This window comes from Gobius niger, assembly GCF_951799975.1.
Source record: "Gobius niger genome assembly, chromosome: 10".
NCBI classification, from domain to species: domain Eukaryota; kingdom Metazoa; phylum Chordata; class Actinopteri; order Gobiiformes; family Gobiidae; genus Gobius; species Gobius niger.
In genome coordinates, this window is record NC_136861.1 from 12,258,579 (window position 1) to 12,285,204 (window position 26,626).

Sequence of the window (26,626 nt, forward strand, 5' to 3'; positions counted from 1 at the left end):
GAGTTCGATGGTTTTTGGATGGAACTGAATTACCCGCAGGTAGGAAGCTACTCATCTAATCTATACTGAAAAACTGTTTGAACTATCGTTGTTATTAGCACATCGCAAAAGGCCTTAAAGGAACAGGCCACCGTTCTTCCATACTGAGATATGTTCTTACCTGAGCTTAGACGAGTTCACCTGTTACCTGTTTGGTCTTTGTGCGTGTCCGTGGAAGAGTGTGGTCGCTTCCAACTTCACCCCCGTTTGGAGCTATAGGAATATACTGGGAGAGGCCAAATGCTAACAACGTCTTTGGTCGTTTTGCGTGACTGAAGGCACGCACAAAGACCAGACAGGTACGCATCAACTCGTCTGAGCTAAGGTAAGAACATATCTCAGTATGTAAAAACTGTGGGCTGTGTTCCTTTAATATACATAAACCCTGCAAAAAGGTTTGTCTGTAGACCTCTTCAAACATTCTCAAATGCATGTTTTTCTTATATGAATTGAACAGTTCAGATTTCCGTATTCTACAAATGTTAGGCAATATTTCTGGATGTTAAATAAAAAATGACCTGAAGCTTTTCTGTCAACTCACCGCACTCCCTTTGAATCTTTGCTTCCAGATTCCTCTCCTGAAGCTGGGGATTACTGCATAAAACACAATACTGTGGAAAACTGTGTGAGCGTCATAACCAAAACCTACACATGTCAGGAGAATACCCTAAGAGAATACAGAAAAAACACAAAACTCACCATCTTCCCGGAGCGTAAGGATTGCTTGTACTATCTCTATTCATACATTTGCTTTCTTGATGCTTAACATTATTTGTTCTACCAAACAGTGCCCACATGTGACGATGCCATCTATGGGATTGGCAGAGAAGGAGACATCTCAGTCATTGGTTGTGAGACGGGCCAGATGGGCAACAAGACGGCAAAGTGTGAAAGAAATGGAAATTGGAAGCCCATTGAGGATGTCTGTATTGTGGAAGAAATCAATGAGTTGTTAATCGAATCTGGGGTATTTTATTCTTTATTCTGTATTCTGAAATGTACATGGCAACATATCACTCTGTAGTTCAAACCGATGTCTCTTTTGTTTTGGATTTAGGATTTGAATGAAGCAAAAGTTCCAGAGTTTGCAGATAAACTAAGTGAAGTTGTTGAAACACAGAAAGAGGCCATCGCTGAATCATCCAACACCATTTCGGCCATTGTTGAAATGATTGACACAATTTCTAACGTCTCGGTGACAGTGACAGAACCCGTCATGGAGGTTTGTTTGTTATTCTATTGCAGTATCTTAACAAGAAATAATCTAAAAGAATCGATCTCGTTTCGCCGGTCCGGCACTGATGCATTACCGATAAGCACCTCAAGATGCGCCACCATGTGCGATGAACAAGAGATGCAAATGTTCGAAGCAGAAGACGCAGCAACAGTTAGCGGCTAACAGTTTAGCATTGTGATAGAAGTTTACAAAAAGATCGTGAACTGACAAACATCTGACCGACCTGTTCTGATGCAGCGGAAATCCTTGTGAAATGTTTATTAATATCTACAGGAGCTGTCAGGTCTTCTGCCTCCTTATTTTTCCTCACAAAGCAAAGCAGCACTGGAGGAGAGGCCGAGGCGTTCAAGGGTTGCGGGGGGAAAAAGTACTGCGCCGTAAACTTAGTTCTAAATGGAATTATTATGTTCTGAATGACCCAAAAAAAGTGACAGACTTTCATGAAAGTAAATAAATGTAAATCTCAATATATTTACTTTGTACATATCATATTTATGCGGATGAATGTGTGGTTCACACAAGATTAATGAGATTTCCGTGGCTCATTGAATGCAATCAGAGCAGCGTGTGGTCTAAACAGTGTGGAGGGGAGTGAGGGGAGTGGGTGACAGGGGAAAGCCAGGAGAGGGGAGGGGGGGGGGGGGGGGGGGGGGGGGTTGGAGCAGAGCAGAATTCACTGCTCCACCTACTGATGAAAAAAATCGCTTATGGCAGCTTTAAGTATTCTGAAGCTGGTAGTTGTCCATGCACTTTTCTATTGAGGTTTTGGATTGTAAGTGTGAACCTGACAAAAGCTATAAAGCTAGTATGTCATCCGAAAACTGCCAATTGTTTATTTTGATGGTTCCAGGACATGTAAAATGTTTGACTTTTTTTTGTAATGCATTTGCGGTAGGTGTTTCTCTGGTTTAGTCATGGTTTGCATCCAGTTTAGACACAATTTAGTTCAATTTAGGCTTATTTAAAGCAATACTAAGTAACGTGTTTACCTTAATAAATCCTTTTCGTAGTCCCTGAGGAGTAATACAAGTGTTTCTGGGATGATTGGAGGGTCTCCCCTGGTGTCTCAGGCCAGAAAACCATGTTTGCAACTTGACTGCCACCGGTCCGGAGCAAGCAATACACACTAATGGAATCACGAAGAAGAAGCTAACAGGCTAACGGGCAAAGCTAACTGTGGGATAACGTCACTTTAAACAGTATTTACAGCCAAGTTTGAGTGAAACAAATATTTCCATTGTATAATTGGATGCACAATATCCCTCTCTCCCTTCGCCTTTCCTGTCAGCGTAGTATTTACTCTCCAAGAAAATTAATAAGTTAAAAAATCCTGACTTGCTACTGGCCTCTAGGGGGAAGAGTTACTTAGTACTGCTTTAAAGGAACAGGCCACAGTTTTTCCATACTGAGATATGTTCTTACCTGAGCTTAGACGAGTTGATGCGTAACTGTCTGATCTTCGTGCGTGCCCTCAGTCACGCACAACAACCAAAGATGTTGCTAGCATTTGGCTTCTCCCAGCATATTCCTATAGCTCCAAATGTGGTGAAGTTGGAAGCTACCACGCTCTTCCACGGGCACGCGCAAAGACCAGACAGGTATGCATCAACTCGTCTAAGCTCAGGTAAGAACATATCACAGTATGTCAAAACGGTGGCCTGTTCCTTTAAAGTTTACATTTTATCAGACTGGTCTAGTCATGATTTGATGTTCATCTAGACCTGAACGAACTGGGAAAGTCAAGTGATTTTTATAAAGTTGTACTTGGAAAGTCCAATATTTATGGGGTGGTGAAAAATTGAGAAACTGTGATGTATGTATGCTCTGCCTGTTTACAGAATGTCCTTGAGGTGGTTGATGAGCTCAGCTCAGAAGAAGCCGCAGCCTCATGGCAAGTCCTGAACACAAACAAGAAAAGCAATGCCAGCTCTCAGCTACTGAATGCCCTGGAAGACCTGTCCAAAGACCTAGAGGGAGTGTTCTCCATCGTCACTCCGCGCATCATGCTCAACAGAACCACATTCAGCAACTCTTTTAGTGCCAACCTCAACTCCAGCATCACTGTTGAAATCTTTGACACCCAACTCAGCAACGTCTTCATCACCACCATTGCCTTCTACTCCCTCAACAACATCCTGCCCCCGCGGGATGCCAATTTTAACATCAGCAGCCCAACAACCAATTCCACTGACAATTCCACTGGTTTTCCCGTTTTCAACAATGTTATCAATGCAGGTGTGGTGCTCATCAAGGTGAACCGAGAGATTAACAATGTCACGCTTGCTTACAAGAAACGGAATAGCAGTTTATCGGTGGGTCCTCAATGCGTCTTCTGGAATTTTGATCTTCTGGATCGCTTTGGAGCGTGGGACACAGAGGGATGTACGTTCGTTTCGGACATTAACAACACAGTGACATGCAACTGCAGCCATCTCACCTCGTTCTCCATACTCATGTCCACGCAAATTCCCAAACGTATAAAGCAAGCTCTGGATATTATCACGTACATTGGTGTTGGAATATCTTTGGCCAGCCTGGTCATATGCCTCGTAATCGAAGGCTATGTTTGGAAAAAAGTTACAAGAAATAGCACTGCTTTCATGCGACACGTATCTATAGTAAACACCGCTCTTTCTTTGTTGATTGCTGATATATGCTTCATCATCGCAGCTTCTGTTGCTAAGAACCCTCTTGAAAACCCAGATGACAACCACAAGGTTCCAGTTGGACCGTGTAGCGCAGCAACATTTTTTATGCACTATTTCTATTCAGCGCTGTTCTTCTGGATGCTTGTGTCAGGGATGTTGTTGCTTCACCGCACCGTCATGGTCTTTTCGCACATGTCCAAGTCTTCCATGTTGGCCATCGGATTCTGCGTGGGTTATGGAGCTCCGCTGATCATCGCTGCCGTCACCGTTGCTGCCACCGCCCCGAGCAACGGATACATACGAAAATCCGAGGCGTGCTGGTTGAACTGGGACGAGACAATGGCACTTTTAGCTTTGGTCATACCCGCCTTGACTATAGTGTTTATTAACTTTGTCATTCTGTTTGTGGTGCTGTACAAGATGTTGAGGAGTAGAGGGATCGGGGAGACGTCTGATGAGACGCACACACTGAAGGTGATTGTGCGCTGTGTGGTCATCCTGACACCTTTATTCGGACTGACCTGGTCTCTGGGAGTGGGGACGATGGTGGCACCTACAAACGAAGGGCTCCACATCGCATTTGCATTCTTCAATTCCCTCCAGGTACGTTCAGTTTGGGCCAAGCAGTTTTGGTCGAATACATTATTAATTTTGATAAATGGCCAGCATTTCATCCAAATCTCTTTTTAAGGGGCAACTTATTGACACCACAGTGCCGAGGTGTTAATGAAGTTCCGGTGTTCATGCAAACACAGCCACACTCTAATATAATCAAAAACGAATGCGCAAACATCGGGCCAATACATGTCCGTATTCATATTTGAGCATATCTATAGTAAACACCGCTCTTTCTTTGTTGATTGCTGCTATCCGCACAGGGTTCACTGACCTGTGCTGATATCTGAGCACTTAGGACTAATTTGATTGTTGTATTTCCTAGTCCTAGCCAGCACTTATGCAGCAACATTCTGGATGTACTGAAGCTGTTTTATAGCTTGTTAAAGGGACTATACGGAGTTAAAAAATGTCAAAATTAAGTATTTTCCTCCCCCTACATGTTCCAGCCTTGTCACACTGTGCGTCTGAATCATATACGAGAAGTGTACGACCCCACGATGCAGACGCTCACACTGTACAGAGCGACAAAGCAATTCAACTTAGCCATTTCTTCTTCTCCAGCATCAGCGTCTTGTTCTGTACTTCCTGATTACAACTGCATTATTGTTTAAACCCACATTTTTAAAGCCCATAATCCAACAGTATCTATTCTGAGACGTTCTGTATTTGAAGTGTGTTCATCACGCACTGCTGGAGTTGCTAACCACGCCGTTCTACAACCTTGAGAAAATTCTAGCATTATAGAAAATGATTCCTATAGCTGCCAGGAGGAGGCGCCCCAGTCAAGATTTCACCAGCTCTAACCTGCATTTCATTGTTACCATTAAATTCTTACAGAGACATATTTTCAAACTATAAAACGTAAAATATCAAAGCTGAAGCACCCAAATTAAGGATTTTACGTCTATTTTTAAACTCCATATGCATGACATGTCCACTGTAAAATGGCAGGTTTTATATGTACGATATGTATGGAGTAGTGTTTCAGTACTGTGGCATCAAGACCTGCTCTTCTTTAGGAGAGGCTGAATGACTGCATTTTACAAAGTCTTTGGAAACGTTCCAATCGAGTGAGATGTTCACTCATGTTTACTTAGTATCAAGCTGCTCTACAGAATCTAGTGATTAACTCATCAAGGCAACATGTGCATGAACTCAGACCGGAGTCTCCAACGTTTATCCCACGTCATTTGAACTGGTGTCCTTATGTTTTTCTCCAGGGTTTGTTCATCCTTGTCTTTGGGACGCTTTCTGATTCTAAGGTAAGTTTACTTCAGACAAATTTTTGTTTTCTGTCAAATCTTATTCAGTAATGTACAGAAGTAAAAAAAAAATGTGTGCTTTCAGATCCGTGCCCTCCTTGTAACAAAATCACCAACATCTAGTTCTAGCTCCAATCGATCAAGAGTGAGTCAATGATGAGAACTGAGCTTATGAATTTTAAGGTTTAAAATGTGCTTAATTTGATTTTTTTTTTTCTCCAGAGCACTAGTAGAGCTACATTAAGTACCCTCATCAGCAGAATTCAAGGAAGACGAAGTATGGCATTCTACAGTTGTTTGTTTTGTTCAAAGTGGAGCAATGTTTTAAAGTGTACTTCTCTTTCAGACGTCTATCACCTACAAAATACGTCCAGCAGCAGCAATGGCCCCACGGAGTCCTATTCATACAACACATAAACTGTTGTCCCTGCCTGCATTAACCTTGTTTTCCATGACATAGAAGTCAGTTCGAAGTGTTTAGGGATGTGGTGAACAAGAGAGTGAACTTTGTCGGATCGTTGATGGTTTCCGCCATTCATTTGACAAACACAAAATCTGCAGTAGAGAAGAATCCCACTCCCAGGCACTGTACAACTATTGCACAGTGCCCCCCCCCCCCCCTCACTGTGACTTTGAGGGATGAGTCAAATGTAGTTAAAATAAGCTATTACCCAACAGGAAAAGAAAAATCCTATATCTGTAGTTTAAAGGAATAGGCCACCGTTTTTATATACTAAGATATGTTCTTACCTAACCTTAGACGTGTTAATACATACCCGTCTGGTCTTTGTCCGTGCGCTCTGTCACGCAAACGGAGCACATACGCAGCCTCTCCCACATGTCATATAGCTCCAAAAAAGCTCACGATAGAAGCTACCAAGCTCTTCCACGTGTCCCCTATTTAAATAAAGTTACGTGAAGTGTTTTCATGCGAAGTATATTTACACAGAAATGTAACATGTCGATTTTACAAGCAGATAAAAAGGGGTACTATATTGTGAGGCGTAATGATACAGGAGCACAGCGTCCGCGCAGTAACTCCTAAAGACTTCCCCCGCTCACTTCCGTCAATAGAAGCTGCATGACTTGTAGAGAGCTCGCAGAGAACAGTTGAAGAAGCGTCGATAACTTGTGAACAATGCCTTTTACGTGCATCGTACCGAGCTGTGATAACAAGCAGAAAGTATATAGTGTAGTAATGTTTCACAGATTTCCAACTCACCCCGGACGACGACACAGGACTCAGGACCTCTACCATGAGGTAGGAATGCGCAGCACTTTCCGAAAATATATTTTCTGCTTGTTGTAAAAGGCTCTCTACAAGTCACGCAGCTTCTATTGACGGAAGTGAGCGGGGGAAGTCTTTAGGAGTTACTGCGCGGACGTTTTGCTCCTGTATCATTACGCCTCACAATATAGTACCCCTTTTTATCTGCTTATAAAATCGACATGTTACATTTCTGTGTAAATATACTTCGCATGAAAACACTTCACGTAACTTTATTTAAATAGGGAACACGTGGAAGAGCTTGGTAGCTTCTATCGTGAGCTTTTTTGGAGCTATGTGACATGTGGGAGAGGCAGCGTATGTGCTCCGTTTGCGTGACAGAGCACACGGACAAAGACCAGACGGGGATATATTAACTCGACTAAGGTTAGGTAAGAACATATCTTAGTATATAAAAACGGTGGCCTATTCTTTTAAATCAAATTATATTATGCACTCTGGCTAAGCACAATAATAGTGAATGCACATCATCACTCATTATTATTGCTCTGTCTTAGTTTTCACAGCAAGACAAAGATCATCATTTAATCCGGTCTAGCAATTAAAATCTAATCTCTAAAAGGTTAAGCAATTATAGTGAAATCAATACAAGAGATTGCTATGTCATCCGGGTCTTTGCTTTGCAACATGAATGTATTAAATATGTTATGATAGTTGGGCAAAAACAATGTGCACAGACAGAGTATTCTCTTCTCTTTTGCTGTAACAGTGATACTGTGAATCTCACTTAATGTTGGATTATGTTTATTCAAAACTTATTTTTGTAAATTAAAATAAAGTTTCACTGTGCCTCAAATGTTGTCCTTTAAAATAATACTCTTATACGAGTAGTGCACATTTTATATTGCATCTTTTTTGGATACTCAGCTTCCTTTTCAGACAATGGCCCAGCCTTTAGAGCTTTCACCTGTGCAGAAAAAGAAAGGTGAATGTGGGACAAGGCCTCGTGGAAGGCCCAGGGCACGCTGGTGGGACTATGTCTCCGAGCTGGCCTGGTGTCGCCTCGGGGTCCCCCCAGAACAGCTGGAGGAGGTGTGTGTGGATCGGGAAGTCTGGGCATCTCTGCTGAGACTGCTGAGACTGCTGCCCCTGCGACCCGGCCCCGGATAAAGCGGAAGAAAATGGATGGAGAAAAAGAAAGATTTTTTTCCTGTTGAATTTAAAGGAATAGGCCACCGTTTTTACACACTAAGATATGTTCTTACCTTAGCTTAGAGTCCTTAGATGAGTTCATTTGTACCTGCCTGATCTTCATGCGTGTCCTCAGTCACGTAAATACAGCACAGACGGCGTTAGCATTTAGCCTCTCCTCCTCTCCTCTATAGCTCCAAACGAGGTCAAGATAGAAGCTACCAAGCTCTTCCACGTTTTCCCTATTTAAATGAACGTGAAGTGTTACACAATAAAGTGGATTTTCTAAGCGGATAAAAAGGGGAACTATATTGTAAGGCGTAATAATAACAGGAGTAGTTCGACATCTGCGCAGTAATACCTTCACTTTGCTGTGCTTTGAATTCTGGATATAGTATACTTTTTTTAAAATTACCTCCACACTTGACCTCTGCGTGAGTCGTAATAACAAGTTGTTTATGCTAAAGTGAATTAGTCAGTGGGGATGAGTTACTGACAGACTTCTATCCCATGATCACATACTGGATTAAGAGGTTATTCTTTGCATCCTCAACCGGATTCACATGGAAGGTAAAACCACACACATTTTGTTTTTGGTTTGTTTATTTTTGTTGTAAAAATTAACATAATCAGAACTAGGAAGATTCAAAATGTCAGTTTAGCATTATTCTAAACCTACAGGCCTGGACACAGTGTTAGTAGCCATGTTGCTTTTATTTATTTTTTGAATTTAAAGAAAGTAAATTAGATTTTGAGAGCAAACAGCAGAAACCCAGTGAAAGAGTTATAATTGTAGTCACTGTCTCCAAAGATGTTTCTGTTGGCATACAGCTGCACATACACAGTGTCTCCGACCTCCAGGGGGAGCACTGCTGCGTTACTGCCCATGTCCAGATCATCTGATGGAGCCGTGTCCCACACAGACACCACACAGACACCATTTTTCATCAGACTCGTTACAGCGTTACCAACATGAGTGCTGTGCATCGAGTAGCGAAAGAAGTACATGCCTTTGACTGTTGCCCTGAAAAGGCCTAGGATTGGAAGAAGACAAAATTAGAATTATACATATTGATAGAACAGTTTGCCTCTGTAATGTGTGCCTTATTACTGTACGCCATAAAGTGACAACAATGAGGAAAATAATAATAATCATTATTTATTTCCCAACTGAAACAAAACAAAACAAATCTAAAAATGATCAACAAAGCCTGATCACTGTCTTCTTCATGTACCTGTTGCAGGATTGTAGTTGCTGCCAATGTTGGAAAATACTTTCTTGTACTTCAGTGGAGTATCAACGTTAAAAGGCCCAGTGGGTCCATGGCCAAGCTCATACAAAGCTGCAGAAAAAGCCACTTGAGGAGTACCTGAAAAAACATATTTTAACACAACTAACGCTCATTATTATACAATTATGATTATCAGTATGAAAAATAGTGCATTAGTCTTTTCACTGTCTGCACTGAGGCAAGGAAAGATCCATGGACCCAACAATACAAAGCCAGAAGAATGTTGTCATGTTACCAACCTTGAGTGATGCTTTTCAGTTCAGTAACTTCTTTCTCTGTGTTTTGAAGCTTGGTCTCCACTTGGCTCAATTTGTGCATGAGATTGGCGACTTTTTCTTTCAGAGCCCCCAACGTCATGGCCATAAAGCCTTCACAGCACGGATATAGTTTGGTTTCATTTGGATCCACTTGTTCCTCACTCACTGCACAGTTGATCAGGCAAACCAGGACTGCAGTCTTCAACATGGTGATCGACATTCTGTCTGTGTGTCTCCCTTTCTCTGTACTGTGGGGAGAGGCATTGAATACCTTTTATACATGCCAGACCAGGAAATGTAGTCTGAATTTCTCTGAAGGCTAAGACAAGACAAGACCTATAATCAGTAAATATTCAGCCTGTTTAAACATGCTCAGCATTCGGTCTAATTCATGATTCATTGTTAGATTAGCTTGTGTTTCAAAATAAACCATGGAAATGCACATCATATATTGCACTCACAATCAACAAAGCCTCAATGTAAGCAGCATGTATTTTAATGTAAAAGGGACAGAATAAAAGCGGTAGCAATATTAGTATTACAACAACAAATAAAAAAGTTACTCGAGCAAATATTGACATATGGTTGCCAATGGGGTTCAAGTGTCCAGTTCTACCTAACCCAACGATATCACAGGTGCAATGCTTTCTAATGGAAAACAAGCTTTTTCTGTTGATGGTGGTACTGCAGCAATGGAGGGAAATGGCAGCGTCGTGGTCACGAAGCAGAACAACCAGCGGCCATTGGGTAGCAATAAACAAAACAAACAAACAAAAAAGTTGCTCAAGGAAATCTTACTGACATATGTTTGCCAATAGGGTTCAGGTGTCCAGTTTAATATGTTACCTGCCCTCTCTGTGAATCTGAAAAAGTAAAAACTCTCTTCCTTTGAATCCCTGTCATATTGGACAAATAAATATGACTCTATCTTTTTTTTCCAGACATACATTTGTAGTTCTCAGCTGATCTCTCTTCATTTCAATGTAAGGCTTCTGGTCCTAAGAAGGGGAAGTGTGTGACCAACATTTCTCACCAAAATTGTTTCGGTGGGACTAATATTTGATTGTGTTGGTGTGAGGGCGTTTCTGAAGGTGGTCAAGTAGATCATTGGCACAAAATTGTATGAGCAAATTAAAGCTTGTTCCCTGCGACTAAACTGTCCTGTGTGTGTTATCGTGATACATATTGCATACACAATTTTGCATACAGTTTGATTTCCTTTTTCTAGTTTGCCATGCTGCTTTCGTTCTTGGATCTGTCTTTATGTTGTGTGATTCTTACAGCTATTAAATTTTCAAGGTTAAATCAGCAAGACAGGAAACAACACTTTCAGATGAACAATGAACGGTCCATTTTGGGACTGGGCCATTTCGTGAGAGAAAAAGGAAATTGTCGGAGCCCGGACACAAACCCACAATGCTGAGGGAGGTAATAACAAATGCATTTATTGTTTTCGTCCTGTCAACTTACACTTTCACATTGAATTCAGTCATTATATAACCATATTATTTTAGATGACATTTCCTGGCCAGGCACACTTAAATAGTTCCCGATGCCTCCTCACCCAACAGCAGAGAGAGAAAAGGGAAGTGAGAGACAGAGCGACAGAAAGAGAGAGTCTAGAACATGATGAAGACTGTGGTCCTGTTTTTCCTGGTCAGCAGTGCAGTGAGTGAACCCCAAGTGGATCAGAATGGAGCTCAACATCCTCCCTGCTGCGAGGGCTCTGTGGCTATGGCTGTGGGGGCTCTGAGCGAGAAAGTTCACAACCTCATGGGCAAAATGACTCAAATGGAGAATGAAGTCACTGAACTGAAAAGCTTCACTCAAGGTTAATATGACAGGAGCTTGTGGCAGTTGGAATCCTTCAACTAACATCTTACTCCGTCATGGAAGACGTTTCATGCACTTATGAATGTGTTGATGAAGACTGCATGCTTTAAAGCGAGAGTCTGTAAGTTTGCAAAGTGAGGAAAGATGTAGTGAAATTTGAATGTAAACAATCAAATTCGTCCCCACTTTAACCAGAAAGGCCTTCTTCGTTTGCAAAATGAGGAGAGCGGGAACATATTTTTCAAAAGTTAACCAGGAAAAGGAAAAGCACGTCTCATCACTTTGATTAGCTGCTGAGATCCGGAAAGGAGTGCCATTTTTTTTTCTGATGGATTTTTTAACATCTAATCCCTAAACGTATCTTAAAACTAGATATCCAAAATCCGCTCTGAAAAAGTCTTTGTATCAAGATTTTTTTTTTTAACGTGGCTCGATCCATTTTTCAGATTTTGTAGGATATAGCAAATTTGGGGAATTTTTAGGCATGAGCGGCCTTACTTTCAGATGAAAACATAAAATGACAGATGTATTATTCATGCCAGTAATCGACAGGAAACATTTCAGATTGATATCCCTAGAATTTAAAAAAGTTTCCCTATTCACCTGCAGTGTCTCGCCTTGATTGTGTCATTTCAGGTACATCAAAAGTGGCCTTTTCTGCAGCTCTGTATGCATCTGGCTCTGGGAACCACGGGCCTTTTAACACTGATACTCCACTCAAGTACAAGAAAGTGTTTTCCAACATCGGGAGCAACTACAATCCTGCAACAGGTACATATAAGCACGAGAAGAATTAACTTAAAACTGCATACTACACTTTTTTCAATGCAAATGTTTTTTTATGTAAAGACAATTTATCTACTTTTTTCTTTAGCAAAGCAAAGTTCTAATGCCATACATCTGTTCTTTTTCATCCATAGGCCTTTTCACAGCAACGGTTAAAGGCGTGTACTTCTTTCGTTTCTCTATGCACAACACCCACTCTCCAAATTCAGTCGTGAGCCTGGTGAAAAACGACGTGCGTATTGTGACTGTGTGGGATGCAGCTAAATCCGATGGTAATGACATCGGCAGTAACGCAGCAGTGCTCCATCTCGAGGTCGGAGACACCGTGTATGTGCAGCTGCACGCCGACAGGATGGTCTACGATGACGTTTTGAACTACAACACCTTCACTGGGTTTCTGCTGTTCACCGAATGAGTTTGGATTTTCCGATTTTGCAACACGCATTCACAACTTTTGAGTTTGCTATTTTTTAATGAGCTATTAAAGCAAAAGCATACCTGAAATTGTGCTTTGGTTCACATCGAAATGAAACTTTGGCACCCTAAGTTCTGTGAAAATGTCACCAGTGTGATGGGAAAAACAAAAACTAATGTGTGCCGTGAATGTAAAAACTCGTCTGTAACTGGCTGAAGTTTATTCTATTTGACTCACATGACAACTGACAAAATCTGACCAGGATAATGTGCTATTGTGCTTGTGATCGCACAAACAATGATACACAAAGCAAAGTTGACAGGTGTGAAGGTTCTGATGTATTATATTCTCATTTTGTTGATGTATGGTTTAAATTTATCTTGTGACACAGCTGATAATCCAGCTGTGTCACCAGATAAATTAAATAATAATATAAAAACCAGATGATCTAAAACAGCGTTGTTGATACATCCTTTGGCGAACAAAAACGTAAAAAAGCTGTTTTATCAATACACCTTTGTCGATCAGTTTATATGTGTTTGAGTGAGTGAACCCAGGCTGCTACTGAAGGCCTGCCACTGTTTACAAATCACAAATACTGTGCCATTTTGGCTTGCAGACAAGGTTATAAAGCTCCAGCACAATGAATAGGCAAAACAACTTGATCAAAGTTTTAATATTACAGGCCCTACATGATTGTTTTTGTTTATGAGTAGGGCGCTTGTAAATGCTTCATTTTAGTTATTGAGATACACACGGCATCACGTCAGGCTCGCAGCCTCAGGTCGGGAGACCAGTCTTTGTTAGTCGTCCCAAGGTCTCAAAGGAAACTGAGAGGCGATCGTGCCTTTTCAGTTGCAGGCCCGTCATTGTGGAATGCACTGCCCTCGCACCTTAGACAGGCCGAGTCACTTTCTGTTTTTAAGTCGGCTCTTAAAACTTATCTGTTCACTGTCGCTTTTAATTGAGTTCAGAATCTTTTGTATTTTATCTTTTTTGCCTGTATTCCTTATCCTTCTTTTTACCTATGTGCTCTTAATTTTTACTGTGACCTTTTGCTGTTGTGTTCTGCACTTTGGTCAACTATGTTGTTTTTAAAGTGCATTATAAATAAAGTTGGATTGGATTGGATAGAAGGGGGAAAATAGATTTTTTTCACTCTTTTTAGCAATTTTCTGGCGAAATATAACCTTATTTATCACATACAAATAAAGTCAAGTCTAAATCGGGTCCATATGGATGTTTATTTGCAGCAGTTTGTTCAGTAGAAGCAATTATGTATTTATGGGCTCTTTGCTCCTCTCCGTGTCTTTGTAGCTTTATTTAGTAGAAAACTAAATCAATAATTCAGCACTTGTTAAAGTAGTTTTTGAATAATTAGAGAAAGTTTCGATTTTTCTCCATTCTAACTCCGTAACGTAGCCTACACGCTGTCTATTGTTCTCAATGCAATCCATAAATATCTATGCTTTTATTAGCTATCTACAGGTTATTTTTACTAAATATTTTGCCTGAGACATCCTAATTGGTTATGGTCCTGTTCTCTGGCAATTAAAAACTTTGATTTGTTACTTTTATTTGTGTTGAAAACTACGCTAGTTGTTAATGAGGTCCAGTTGTGTAGCTGTGCTGCTTTTGTGGCAGCAGTCTACTGTTTGCACTATAATTAGAGATTGTTATTTAATATGCGGCCTATATGGTGAGAATTAGACAACTAATAGCTCTCTTGCTCTGTTCCATGAGCCAAGTAACTGTTATAACCTGACATTGACTGTGAACAAATTTGCCTGCGGCACGTTCCACAACCAGAAGAACCACTGGGTCTGCTGTGCTCCTTCTCTGTGCACCACACCTGGCCACTTCTGCCTCACTCAATCACAACGCTGATTCCTGAGGCTGGGTAAACGGAACTAACTGGGTCCAAGTCGACGAGGGTTACAGGAAGTTAATCCGATATAATGGCAACAGACAATATCTCTAACCTTGAGTCAGACTGAGCCATGGAGCAGCACTGATTATTATTATCATTAGCATTTTGGTTCATTTGGGCAGTCTTCATCATTCTCTGAGGTATACGCCTTTGCAGCATTTATTGAGCACTGCATAAATAACGGGAGCACTAGTCTTACCTAGCTTTTTTTCTATACACTGGGAAGCCTTATAGTAGAGTCATTGGAGAAAAAGACATTGCCATAGATGACTTGTGCTCTATGGCACATATGTTGGGTCCATGGATCTAAATTACACATTACACATTACAAGATCTGGCCCATGAAGTCTTAAATTAAAATTGATTGATTGTTTATTCTGAGCTCAATGTACATTACATAAGCACATGATTATTTTTCACATTAACATGTGCAGCTTTTACAACATTTTAACCTGCATTCAAACATAATACTGTACATAAACAAAAAACATCAATCTTTTCCAGACATGTGGCAATAGCACTTTATTATTCTGTTAAACTGAGAAAGTAAAAGTTGACATTCATCACACCTGTATTACCCAAACCCAAGTCTAAACCAGATCTACACGCACATGCACACGCACCCTTATAGCTTGTTGTAGACGAAACATGATTAGAACCAGTACATTTTCAAATTTCAGTTCAGCATTAGTCTAATAGTCTATCAAAGCACACAGTAGCCCTATACGAGCTATAAGCTATAGCCTTTTTGTCTAAATTGTTAAGTTTTAGTTTTAACTTGTAACATCCACATATTGGAATGAAAAGGGAAAAAAAGGTTTGTTTAAAGCTGGATAATTAGTTGGTGAACAGCAGAAACCCGGCGAAGCTGTTATAATTGTTGGTATCGTCGTAGACCTCTCTGTTGACATACAGCTTCACATACACGCTGTCTCCGACTTCCAGGGGCAGCACTGCTGCATTAGAGCCCATGTCATTTCTATCTGATGTGTGGGCGTCCCACACAGACACCACACGCACATCATTTTTCATCAGGCTCACGACTGAGTTTGCCCTGTGGGAGTTATGCATTGAGAAGCGAAAGAAGTACACGCCTTTAACTGTGGCTGTGAAGATGCCTAAAACAAGACAGAGGTAGAAAATTAGGTTAAATAAAGGTTGATATTGAAAACTAACAAATAAACATGATTGACTATAATGATGATTATTAACCTGATTTCATTACTTGCACCCCTAAAGTGGCATTTTGGGCGTCAAATCAGCCCTATTTTGTGTATTTGTATTTCTGTCCATTTTTTTTAATAAACTGACTATTTTTATAGTTATAGCATTTATTCTTTGAATACATGTATCTTGGGTAAACTGTGGTGTATTCATTGCTTATCGGACAAAAAATCAACACGTCGCCATTGTGGAGGGTGCCTTTTTTTGCCTGTCAACACTCGATCGATAACACATATCAGTTGTGGGTGTTGATAATATCAACCAATTATAAATACTTGTATATGATCTGATTGTAATTTCTCTCTGGGCACTTGCCACAACATTTAAGGAGAATGTATCTGATGTTTTGCATTGCTTGTGTAAAAAATGGACCTGCACAAAGGTACCTTTGCATTTTGCAAAAATATATTTTTGGCCTCGAGTCCTCGTCAGGAGTATACAGGTGTATACCCCTAAAAATACAGGTGTTTCATTCTCTTGCCTCATGTCTGATGAAGGGCTGATTTGATGCCCGAAACATCACTTTAGTGGTGTAAAAAAACATATAGCATATAAGCTGTTTGGATCATTTTGCCTTGAAAGTAACCTGATTATTATTGCAGTAAAATAAATAAAAGCACGGTTTTAGTTTTGACTGTAATGAATATGGAATGCAAAAGTGTTGTTAATGTGAACATTCCACCTTCATTTACTTGGCAAGCACCATACAGAGCAATGAAGCAAACAATAATAAAATATATTCATTCTAATCTAAAACTGCTTTCATGTACCTGTTACAGGATTATAGTTGTTGCCAATGTTGGAAAATACGTTCTTGTACTTCAGTGGAGTATCAACGTTAAAAGGCCCAGTGTTTCCAGATCCTGTCTTATACAGAGCTGCAGAAAAAGCCACTTTTGGAGAACCTGAAATGTTTCCACAGCACAAGAACATAAGATACCAGTAGAATAAAATGAACTACCATGAGCTACTGTAGTTATGATACTTACCTTGAGTGAGGCTTTTCAGTTCAGTGAGCTCTTTCTCCATTTGGGTCATTCTGGTGTGATAATCTATGATTATCAGAATGAAAAATAATACATTATTCTTTTTGAACGTGGCTGCCACTCTGCACCTAAGGTCTACTTTAACTCACTATTTAGATCCATGGACCCAACAATATAAAGCCAGAAGAATGTTGTCATGTTACTAACCTTTAGTGATGCTTTTCAGTTCTGTAACTTCTTTCTCTGTGTTTTGAAGCTTGGTCTCCACTTGGCTCATTTTGTCCATGAGATGGGCAGCTTTTTCTCTCAGACCCCCAACGTCATGGCCATAGAGCCTTCACGGCATGGATCCACATGTTCCTCACTCACTGCCCAGTTGATCAGGCAAACCAGGACTGCAGTCTTCAACATGATGATAGACATTCTGTCCCTTTCTCTGTACTGTGGGGAGATGCTTTGAATAGCTTTTATACATGCCAGACCAGGAAATGTAGTCTGAATTTCTGGTAACAGGCCTACCTTACAGGTTATACATGTAAGTTGACACAGATACACAGTTTCAGTGTATCATGTCCTACGTGACCTTATAATCAGAAAATATTCAGCCTGTTAAATTAGCTTGTGTTTCAAAATAAACCATGGAAATGCACTTAGTCATTTTTTGCACTCACTATCAAGAAAAGGCTTGGCCTTATCACCATTATAATTCAGTCTTTACATAAATGATTTCCCTGAAAGTTGCCCACCCAATGTACAGTGCCAGATGTATGCGGATGATGCAATCATCTGTCCACTCAAAAAGAAAACATCAAGTAGCTCAAGAGCTGTCGTCGGCAATGCATGAGGTTTCAGAGTGGCTGCAAAAGTCACAACTTGTACTCAACGTGTCAAAAACGGTTAGCATGTTTTCTTCAAAAAATGCTTATGCTGAAGATACAAATCCTCCTGTATTGATACAGGGATCCTAAATCAAATCAGTTCATGAATTTAAATATTTAGGTGTAATTGTAGACACAAAACTTTCATTTAAACAACAAGTGAAAAAAACAGTGAACAAAATGAAATTTAACTTGTCAAATTTTAGATTTATTAGAGATAACCTAACACTTGAATCAGCTAAACTTTATTTCAATGCAATGATTGTTTCACACATGATGTACTGTATGACAAGTTGGGTGCGTGCAGACAAGACCACTCTGAAACCTATCGAGACGCAGCGTTCAAGGTCTTATATAGAAAACCAAAACATACCATTATTGTAAAATTCTGAAAAGGTTTGAGATATTGAGCTGGGAAAACCTCATCAAATATGTGGACTCCATTCTTGTGTGTAAAATCTTCAAAGGACTAGCCCCACCCCCGTTACAAGAATGTATTCAAAAGAATCAGAACAGATCAACAAGAGCAAGTTCCAGAGGTGATTGCACAATTCCTTTCCGAAAAAGTGCCTTTGGACAGGCAGTGTTCTCCTACCGAGCCTCTCAAACTTGGAACACCTCAAGTCATGTGTGTGGGTATGGGAATCCGGGTGGGTGCGGGTGGACAATATGTGGGTATGGGAATCCGGGTGGGTGCGGGTGCAAAGTGCGTGGGTTTTAGAGGGTATAGGACTGTGTGATGCTTTGCAGAGAGAGTGGTGTGTGCAGTGCTTAAGTTGATCCCCCGTTTGGAGAACGCATTCCCCCAATTCAATTTTGTTCAGGGTAAAGGATCCGGGAAATATTTTGGAGGATCCGGCAAAAAAAATTATCTGGTATAATGGTGTCTAATGAGAGTGTTCTGGCAAATGTTTTGGCTTGTTCCCCCAATCTATCACATCAGACCAAAAGTGTTCCTGAAAATGCTCCTTCACAAATTACTGGGTGTGTGGTGTGTAGCCAGGCCTGGTCCAGTTGGGGACAGAGGATGGAAATTACCTTGAGCTATAATCCTGCATTTTGGTAGTATTCTGTACTTTGTGTAAATGCATGATCCCTTTTAAATAAATAAATACAAATACAAAACCTCAGGCAGCATACATGAGTGCCCAAACGTTTTGGCCCTCGGAGACGTTTTGTCTCCGAGGGCCAAAATAAAAAAGTGCCTGTGAGTCGAGTAACTGCAAATTATAAAGTTACTTTGTCTTATTTACTTTTGATTTTTTCGCTAGCCCACATTTGCATTTGATTCTATCTATGCAAATAACATGCTATATTAAAACAAATGGTAACTATAGCAAAAGCCTAATTTTTGTAGAATAAAATCAACATCTGTAGCAATTTACACTACAGTAATTTTACCTCATTCGTTATTCAATTCTTTTATAAGTCAATTTTTAACATGTACTGTTGTTGATGTCAACAGCCTTTGCAATAAAAGTTGGAAAACTGTGAAAGTTGCTGCTACAACACTGTGATTAATAAATACCAAGACACCACAACAGTGTTTCCTTAATATTGCGAACGGAGTGAAACGGCGCCTCCAATTTGACGCTGGTGGTCAAAAAGTGTATTGCATCCATATTTACCATTGAGAATGCATGGAAGAGAGTTAGTATTAACCACACGCAGCGCAAAAGTAGGTCACTCTCTGGCGGGCCAAGAGAATTGTTTTGATGGGCCAAATTTGGCCCGCGGATCCCACTCTGGGCACCCCTGTTTTAATGTGAAAGGGACAGGATAAAAGCAGTAGCAATATTAGTATTATAACAACAAACAAAAAAGCAAGCCACTTATTATCAATTTTACAGTGTTTTGGGGCCAACCGCTATATGGAGAGGGCTATTATTGGACTATGGAGAGAAGCTGGAGCAGAAGCTGGAGCAGGGCAACGCACAGGATGTGTGGAGAGGTCTAAAGAACATCTCCAGATTTGGACAGAGTGCCAGAGGGACAGCTGATGGAGACAAGCGCGGGGTGGATGAATTCAACAAACATTTCAACCGGTTTGATTCCCCCCCCCCTCCCTCTGCCCGCCTCCCTGCTCCTTCCTCTTCACACGTCTCCAGCCCAGTGGACACTGCCCCCCTCCCCCGACGACCTTCACCTGCCTCCAGTCCCCCTTGCACCTACGTGTCCAGCCCCCACCCCCGGCAGTGGGTGAGCGCCCACCTGGAACCCGTCAGGATCGCTGTGAGGGTCATGTTCTTTGACTTCTCCAGCACTTTTAACACCATCAGACCGGCGCTGCTGCAGGGGAAGCTGGAGGACGCAGGAGTGGATGAACATTTCACTGTATGGACCATCGATGGTCGTCTGCAGCACCAGGGGCCCTCAGGGCACTGTCCTCTCACTGTTTCTCTTCACCTTCTTCACATCGGACTTCACACACAACACGGACAGCTGTCATCTGCAGAAGTTCCTGGGCTGTGTGTCTGAGGGAACGACCTGGAGTACCGGTCAGTCATCATAGACTTTGTGGACTGGTGTGGGCACAACCACCTGTGCTTGAACACAAGTACCGCACACATCGCTGAACATCCAGGGGGAGGCATTAAGGCGGTGGACAGTTTCAAGTACCTGGGTGTTCACCTCAACAATAAACTGGACTGGTCCCACAACACCAACGTTGTAACAATAAAAAAAAGTCATGTGTAGGACGGATTATTAAAACATGTGTGAATAAAGTTGAACTCCTCGAAATGTTTTTATGGTAGACAGAGCTTAGCCCTGGTTTAGTCCTGGAGATACTAAGAAAGCTCAGGTTTTACTGCTGTGGCTTCAGAAAGAAAAACAGAAAATAAACTTGAGCATAATTTTATTTAGTAAAATAAAGTCACAAGTACATTATGATTTGCTGAGGTAGGTTCTGTGCAGATCAAACTTCCAAAATATGCAAAAGATAATCTAGAATTTAAAAACATTAATAAATCTACTATTTACAATAAAAATAAATTAACCCACGGTTCATAAATAAATACTTGCCAAGTCTAAGGCGCATGTTAGAGATATTTGTGGTAATGATGTGCCATACGGAGAAACAACCTCTCAGTGAAAGAAAGAAAGAAAATAAATAAATAAAAATGCTCATTGTCAAGATGGTTTCTTCAAAGATACTGCGGAACGAGTTTTGTAAAGCTTCGCAGCTCTGGACTGGAAGGCCGCCATCATTTCTTTGGCAGCTTCTTCGAAAAGCACGCCGGCCAGATGAGAGTGAAACAGCGACTTGAACTCAAAGGAAACCTGGAAGAAGAGAAATACCAACATGAGACAGGAGACTCTGAGATTCTACTCAAATACGAGTGAAAGGATTAACCACAGTCACCATCTCGAGCACAGCTTTTGTAATTGCTATTTCTACGATGAAAACATACAGATATCTTAGCTGCTGGACTTTTAAATAAATGCATTGGCCAAGAAAGTCCAACTTACTATATCAGAATTAAACATCAACTAAACTGGTAGTGTAAATAAAGCAAACAAGGAAATGCCATATCGGAAGAGTGGACGATTTTTGTGCAAATTCAGCTGAAAATTAGGGTAAATATTAGAGGTAATGACAGTAATAAAGCGCCCCCTACTGTCACAGGTCAATACTGATACATTTTACAGTTTAGAACATGGGTGTCAAATTCATTTTGGGTCGTGGGCCGAAATGCAGCTTCCACTGCGGGTTGCGGGCCACATATAATATAACATGTGACTTTTGTTGTTATGGCGGCCATTTTGAATACCTTAGTATACTAAGTACTACAAAATGTAACAACATTGTTACACAGGCTATAACTGAAAGACAACTGACTGACAGTGACATTTTTATGTACTCGAAATCATTGTTCAAGAAGAGAACAGTAAAAAACACGACCCCAGAGACGCATGTTTATGTGAAGAAACCAGTGAGTCAGTGTTTAAGCTGCTTAAGACGTTAGCATGCTACCGGTTAGCCTCTCCAAGAGAAAGTCCTGAACCACGTTTCAAACATCTAGCTTTGGACACAACATGTGACAAGGGTCAGAGCTGAGCTGTTACTGTAGTATTTCCTCAGTAGATGTGGACGTGTTAATCATGTTGAAGCCAATGACAATGGTTGACAGTTGCTTGCTGGTGGCATGCTAACGTCTTGAGCAGCTTAAACACTCACTCAGACTGAGACTCTTTTGCCATGACAAACGCTAAAAATCACAGAGAAAGGTACTCTGTGTGATGTCATTGAAAACGCATGTATAGAGAACATTTTTCAAGTGAATAATAATAATGAGCTGTGATTTTTCAACCTGTTTCCACTGTTCTAGGTACTAGAACTGTCCCCAATCAATATCTTGCCTGAAGTAAAGCAGCCTCCAGTAGCATTTTCAAAACCACAAATACAGCATCGTACAAACATTTATTTTAAATGTTCCTTACGTGGAGTTCCACTTTGCAGGAGTTTGGGGCTGGACCGGGGGAGAAGCTCCAGACGGTCTCAAGATGGCGGAAGAGCGTCCCCTCTCTGCACACAGCCTGTTTGGAGAGAAAACAGAAGTCTATTCAACATGACACATATCATTAAGTCTGCTTCCATCACTGTGTGGGGTCTTTGTTGTGAGTTCAACTTCAGTTGTGAGGCCGTTTTATCAAATCCACAGTGCTTGTGTTACTCATTCTTTCAGGCAAATTAGTTTTGCCTGCTTTTCATGCTTTTTTTCCCACGCTTTTAGATTCAGGTAAAGCCAAACTGGAGTAAATGATGGTTCAGGTGGGAGTTAAGAGGTTAAGCCACAGGATCACCAAATATGATACATAAAGCGCCCCTTTTTGTTCCTGTCCGAATCTTCCCAGGTTCATGTTAAATGTCTTTTTGTTCATTCATACTTCACAAGATGCAAGAAGTTCTTGTTCTTGCACCCTATGCTGCAGAACAAAATGAAGTCACTTTTGCCTTGTTGCCATGGAACTGTCGTCAGTTACAAAACGTTTCCATGGACATAAGGCAAAAGTGACTTCATTTTGTTCTGCAGCTCAGGGTGCAAGAACAAGAACAAGAACTTCTTGCGTCTTGTGAAGTATGAATTTGCCTTTAACATTACAATACAATATGATGGTTTGGGAGTTCTTACCCGGACTTGGTGGTTTGGGACGTAGGTGAGCTCAGAGACGTAGCGTTCGAGGAGCGGGGCAAATCCGATCTCCAGCTCTGCGAGAGCCTCGCCGTTTCTGCTCTTCATCATCCGAGACTTCTTACACCACGGGACGAAGTGACTGTACTGATCCACGTCGGCCACGATGTCATACATCTGCTCCGGTGTGTACCTGAGAAGATCCATTTTGAACAACCCGTCCCGTGCTTTTCTCATCTTTTGTAATGTAAAAACGGTTGCACTTACTGTAACGTCTTGCATTCAGAGTGCTCGATCCTGCGTTGACTGATGGAGGCAGCCAGGTTGATGAGGCCTCGGCTGGGTGTGACTGTGGAAGAGACAGGAGCTGGAGCCGAAGTCCTGCTGCACAACAAGGTCCCACAGGAGCCCACATGTCTGTAAGCAGCAAAAACACACAATATGGAAGATATATGCACACACATGCTTCAAATTCTACTCTTTTCATTATCTAGACTTGTAGCTGTCACTCTGCAGCCACTACTCACACTGAGAGCACTAAATGGCTGTCATTCTACTTGTGGCCTCGATACCGAAACCAATCACAACACGCTATTCACCCCAGGGCAGGGTGAGGCATCTTGACTAATGGGGCTAATTAGTAAAAAAAAAAAAATTGCAAGAGGATGAACTCTGTTACATTTACTGAAGTATAAATGTACAGTACTTCCACTATACTTATACCTAAATCATACCTTTTCACTCAATACTCAAGTAGTAGTAGTAGGCTTTGCTCATGTAGCCTAGAATTTTTATGAAGTATTTTACTCAAGTACTTTTTTTCCCCTTCTTTTATTTCTACTTGAGTACTGACAAAAACCTGCAAACTGCACAGAAAGAAAGAAATGAGAGATCAAAAGCTTCAAAAAGTGGGTCTTATTAACCCGGATTAATTATGACTATCCCATGATCATGTGACCAGCCTGTATTGTATTTGACATAGCATTTACTACACCCTCGTGACGCATCAAACATCATTCATTTTTGATCGTGGCGTGAGATATTTCAGTGAATCATGAGAGACGAATTCCCTCCGGCGTTGCTTAAACCGGTTCATGAATGCGCTCCGCTCCCACAACGCAAAATCCCCGACATGCGTTTCCAAGAAGATGAAAGTAAAATGAAGAACTTGTCTGAATATGGCCACAACGTCTCTGCTATTATTAGTTTCAGGGGAATTTTCGTCATAGGTTATAATAATCTGACTTTTTTTTTTGCCTTCTTGGCTAATAGGTTAGGCCCAGTTCAGGTTTGTGGTGTACTTTGCTGCAATGATAAACTAACGGAGATTTTATTGATTTTATTTTATTTTATTGATTATTTTATTGTTCACATTAAAACACTTGGACACCACAGAGTATTAGATGTATTTACTGGCAGTGACTCAACAGTTGTTCTACGGCTCTTTTCTTCACTTTTTATACAGTTTTTAGCTCACGTTAGTCTATAGAAAATGTATGTTAACAGTCACAAACATGGCGGATCTCCATGGTAACAGCGGATTTTCCCGAACACTGTTGAATTTATTCGTTTTAAGGCTGAACTGCAACAATTACCGACTGACAAATCGACAGCAGTATCCTTGTTATGGTAAACACGGAAATTAAAAGTCTTGCCCGTTTAGTGGAAAGTTTTATGTTTTTTTTTCAAAGTTACGCCAACAGTTACATTGCCATTGAAAGTAGAAAGCAACTGAAACCAACCAACCTGGCTTGTGGCAGCGCTCTCCTCGAGTGTCTTGAAAAATAAGTCTCCGAAAACCCCAACAACGTCTTTAAAACTCGCGGATTTGTTCTGGTAGACATATCTGGCGAAGAAGTTAAGATCTATCTTCCGCGTTTCAGACCCGGCGAAATGAGATGTAGGAAGTTGTAGTAGCGCAGCCACGGCTGAAACTGAAAACTGTCAGCCAATCAGGACGCAGTGATTTAGCGGTGGGGGAGGGGCTTGGAGCATAGCCACAATACCTGGATTTTTTTTTTTTTTTCTATGGGTATCATTATATTTTCTTAGAAGTCTGCTGACAGAAAGGAAAGTATGAATAAAGTAAAAACAATATGTAAACATATTTTTAGGCCAGGTTCCTAAACACACTATATTTTTTTTCATTGAAATAATCACGATGCACACCACCAGCAGAAAATGTTCTCATCAAAGTGTCTTGGCTAGGAACACCGTATAGTCTCACTAGCCACAATGCGTCAATACATCACTAATTCTCTAATTGAAAATTAACTACCTGATATGGAAGAGTATAATATTGTTACTCTGCCGATCACCAGACAGCACAGTGGTTGAAAAACACTGCTATAGGAAACATGACACTACAGGCATAACTAACGGACATTTTTCCAGTTTTCTGATTTGGTCTCTCTTAAATAATAATAATGCATCGGTTATATATAGCGCTTTTCTGGACACTCAAAGACGCTTTACATTGCATTATTCATTCACTCCATACCCGGTGGTGGTAAGCTACTATTGTAGCCACAGCTGCCCTGGGGTAGACTGACAGAAGCGAGGCAACCAGTCTGCGCCATCGGCCCCTCCGATCACCACCAACCACTCACTCACTACATTTGCCAGGCTTCCTGGTGTTACTAAACGGTCTCCCATCCAAGTACCGACCAGGCCCTTCCCTGCTTAGCTTCCAAGGTCTGACGGGATTGGGCAGAGCAAAGGCGGTATGGCCACCATAAATATACATTTTACCTGGAAAGAAAACAATACCTAATCTTTACAATAACTCATTATTGCCCTGATTCAATGTTTCTCCATAGATTCATTTGGGAAATCATAATTCTAAGGAGCAATGTCTCCAATATCTCCATTCAACCTCTTAACCCCCACCGGAACCTAGCACATTTTCTCCGGTTTGGCTTTACCCAAATCTGAAAGCTGAAGCTTCGTGAATAAAGTGTTGAAACAGTAACAAAATTTATACGAGAACGAGTGTGAAAATGCAACAAAAGGGCGACAAAAAGGCAATGAAAAGGTGACAAAAAATGTGTGACGAAAACACAGTAACAGAAAAGTGACGGGAAAAATGAGACAAATGTGTGACGAAAACGCAAAATAGATCAGTTTTGTAGGTCTTAGCTTTCAAATGAAGTAGGCTGTAAGCTCCAATCAAGAAGCTTTTAGATTTGGGTAAAGCCAAACTGGAGAAAATGCATTGGGTTATTGGGTTGGACATTGTAAGTTTTTTTTTTTCCTCGATAATTACCTATCTCCTACTCTGATTTGTTGAGTTTTGAATCTCAAAAAAACAACTTTTTTTTTTCTTTGCACAAAAAGACATTGGCATAGTCTTTTTGTGCAACATGCTCCTCTGGCCTCTTTAATCTCTCTTGTCCAGTGTCTCTGATGGGATTGACTGGTTTAGCTGGTTTATCTTATCTTAAACTGTGACGATTCTCTGTTTCTCGCTGTAATTAGCAGCATTAGTCCAGATAAGTGTCCAGTCGGAGTCTGACTTCAAGAAAAGATCAAATCAATCAAAGTCTTTATCGGAGAAAGGAGAATCGATGCTTAAGTCACAGATTTGACTCATTTAGGTTTAAAGGTCCCGTCCCTAAACCCTTTCCCTTATTTTTCGTAGAGTAATAGGATCCTTCTCGCTGGACGC

General features: G+C 40.9%; 4 protein-coding genes across 4 annotated transcripts in view; 1 reads left to right on the plus strand and 3 right to left on the minus strand.

Moving 5' to 3' along the window:
* Window positions 1-16,996, minus strand: part of LOC306969017 (complement C1q-like protein 2) — a 50,238-nt gene extending 33,242 nt beyond the window's left edge. The window contains exon 1 of the mRNA XM_079564627.1: window positions 16,950-16,996. Within this exon, the coding sequence (XP_079420753.1) occupies window positions 16,950-16,989 (40 nt within the window). The 5' untranslated portion in view covers window positions 16,990-16,996. The remainder of the gene's footprint in view (window positions 1-16,949) is intronic.
* On the plus strand, window positions 684-9,126 carry LOC306969124 (adhesion G-protein coupled receptor F1-like; the record flags this gene model as incomplete). The annotated part of the gene is made up of 6 exons (XM_079564725.1): window positions 684-752; window positions 828-1,006; window positions 1,097-1,261; window positions 3,115-4,527; window positions 5,763-5,804; window positions 9,055-9,126. Exons 2-6 carry the CDS (start codon window positions 905-907, stop codon window positions 9,124-9,126), a joined length of 1,794 nt encoding a protein of 597 aa, XP_079420851.1. The 5' UTR covers window positions 684-752; window positions 828-904.
* Window positions 8,968-9,992, minus strand: LOC306969125 (complement C1q-like protein 2; the record flags this gene model as incomplete). Its single annotated transcript, XM_079564726.1, has 3 exons — window positions 8,968-9,257; window positions 9,459-9,593; window positions 9,755-9,992. 3 exons carry the CDS (start codon window positions 9,990-9,992, stop codon window positions 8,968-8,970), a joined length of 663 nt encoding a protein of 220 aa, XP_079420852.1.
* A 3,960-nt stretch (window positions 16,997-20,956) lies between the features above and the next one.
* Window positions 20,957-24,820, minus strand: LOC306969266 (coenzyme Q-binding protein COQ10 homolog, mitochondrial; the record flags this gene model as incomplete). The annotated part of the gene is made up of 5 exons (XM_079564866.1): window positions 24,706-24,820; window positions 23,227-23,376; window positions 22,960-23,152; window positions 22,268-22,363; window positions 20,957-21,106 (listed from the first exon to the last, which is right to left on the minus strand). Exons 1-5 carry the CDS (start codon window positions 24,801-24,803, stop codon window positions 20,957-20,959), a joined length of 687 nt encoding a protein of 228 aa, XP_079420992.1. The 5' UTR covers window positions 24,804-24,820.
* Between the last annotated feature and the right edge of the window lie 1,806 nt (window positions 24,821-26,626).